General features: G+C 41.6%; 1 protein-coding gene across 1 annotated transcript; it reads right to left on the minus strand.

Moving 5' to 3' along the window:
• Positions 1–425: 425 nt before the first annotated feature.
• LOC136175818 (olfactory receptor 51I2-like) lies at positions 426–1370 on the minus strand. The gene has a single exon (XM_065946028.1). It carries the CDS (start codon positions 1368–1370, stop codon positions 426–428), a length of 945 nt encoding a protein of 314 aa, XP_065802100.1.
• Between the last annotated feature and the right edge of the window lie 582 nt (positions 1371–1952).

The following is a 1952-nucleotide window of genomic DNA, read 5'->3' on the forward strand; positions in this document are numbered from 1 at the left end:
AGAGAAACATAATGTGAAGGTGAAGGAACCTTTAGAAATATATTCCTTGATCTAATATTTAAAACTAAAAGGGAATCTCCTACTTCCAAAAAGATTGTAGTAAAATTACACAAAGTATTAGTCACTCAGTTGTGTCTGACTGTGCATGATCCCATGGACTGGAGCCTTCCAGGCTCCTCTGTCCATGGAATTCTCCAGGCAAGGATACTGGAGTGGGTTGCCATGCCCTTCTCCAAGGGATTTTCCTGACCCAGGGATTGAACCTGGGTCTCCTGCTTTGCAGGCAGATTCTTTACCATTTTGAGTCACCTAGGAAGCAAAATCACACAGAAACATACACCAGGACTTCAACACACAAGATATAAATATTTATTCCTGTTTCTTTTTACAATTTACTCATTTACTCAAAATACTTCTTCTTTGTTCTATCTTGTCTTACATTTGAACAGTCTACCTAGTGCATTTCTAATCTGTTTTGTTTTCACACTATAAACCAATGGGTTAAGGACAGGTGTGAGAAAAAGGAAAATATTGGACAAGGTGATGTGGGGGAGAGGGGAGTGGTACCTGCCTATTCTGTGGATCAAAGTTAAGGCAATAAGTGGGACATAGAAAATGAAGACAGTGAGAATGTGGGAGACACAAGTGTTGAGCACCTTAAGGCATCCTTCCCTGGAAGCTATTCCCAGAACCGTCTTCAGGATTAGAGCATAAGACAGAACAATAAAGATGGAGTCAACCCCAAAGGAGCAGAGTACCAAGACCAGCCCATAGATAACGTTCACACGAATTGACCCACATGCCAGCTTCATCACATCAGGGTGGAGGCAGAATGAGTAGGATAGAACAATATTCCTACAGAAGGGAAGCTGTTGGAGCAGAATGGGCAAGGGCATCATCAGCGCTACCCCTCGAGCCACAGCAGCCAGGCCCATCTGAGTAATGCGGGAGGGAGTCAGGACTGTGGTGTAGCAGAGTGGGCTGCGTATGGCCAAAAAACGGTCAAAAGCCATAGCCAGCAGCATGGCTGACTCCATGGAAGAGAAGGTGTGGATGAAGAACATCTGAGCCAGGCAACCATGGAACTCAATCTCTCGGTGGTTGAAAATAAAGACTTTAAGAACAGTGGGCAGTGTAGATGCTGACATGCCTATGTCAGTGGTGGCTAGCAAGGACAAGAATACATATTGAGGCTCATGAAGGCTGGGAGTCTTGTGTATTATGTGAATGATGATGCTGTTTCCCAGGATGGCAGTCACATACATGATGCTCAGTGGGATGGAGATCCAGATATGAGATGCCTCCAGTCCTGGGATTCCTGACAGAAGGAAGAAGGGTGGTTGATGGTGGGTGCTGTTGAGCGAAGACATGATGACAAAACCTGAAAAAAGAGAGTATGTGTGGAAATTCAAGCAGTAGGGTTAACTCAGTTTCATTCCATAGTTGAAGAGATAATTTAGAGGCAGAGGAAGGTAATTTCTGTTGCATGAAGAGAAAATTGAATAGGGTTAAATTTAGTTTAATTCCAAAACCTATGTAGAAGTTTTAGGTCATTAGTAACAGTTTTGTGAGTATATTTGTTGACGCATTGGTAGCGTCCAAACACTGCCAGGTGAACTATACCATAGGATTTTAAACAGAAAGATCTCACAGAACAAATGAAGATTCACAAATAACATAATTAATTTAGTCACTTTAAAACATGCAGTGGGGGGCTTTCTTGGTGGTTCAGTGATTAAGACTTTGCCTTCTCGCTCAGGAGGTAAAGGTTCAGTCCCTGGTCGAGGTGCTGGGATCCCACATGCCTTGTGGCAAAAAACAAAATAAAACAAAAACAAATCAAAAGCAATATTTGTAACAAATAGAATGAAAACTTTAAAAATAGTATGCATCAACAAATTCTATTATAAAATAAAATAAAACAAAACAATGTATTGGAAATGCGAGTAAAG

The sequence above is a fragment of the Muntiacus reevesi genome, chromosome 9 (assembly GCF_963930625.1).
Source record: "Muntiacus reevesi chromosome 9, mMunRee1.1, whole genome shotgun sequence".
In the NCBI taxonomy this organism is placed as follows: domain Eukaryota; kingdom Metazoa; phylum Chordata; class Mammalia; order Artiodactyla; family Cervidae; genus Muntiacus; species Muntiacus reevesi.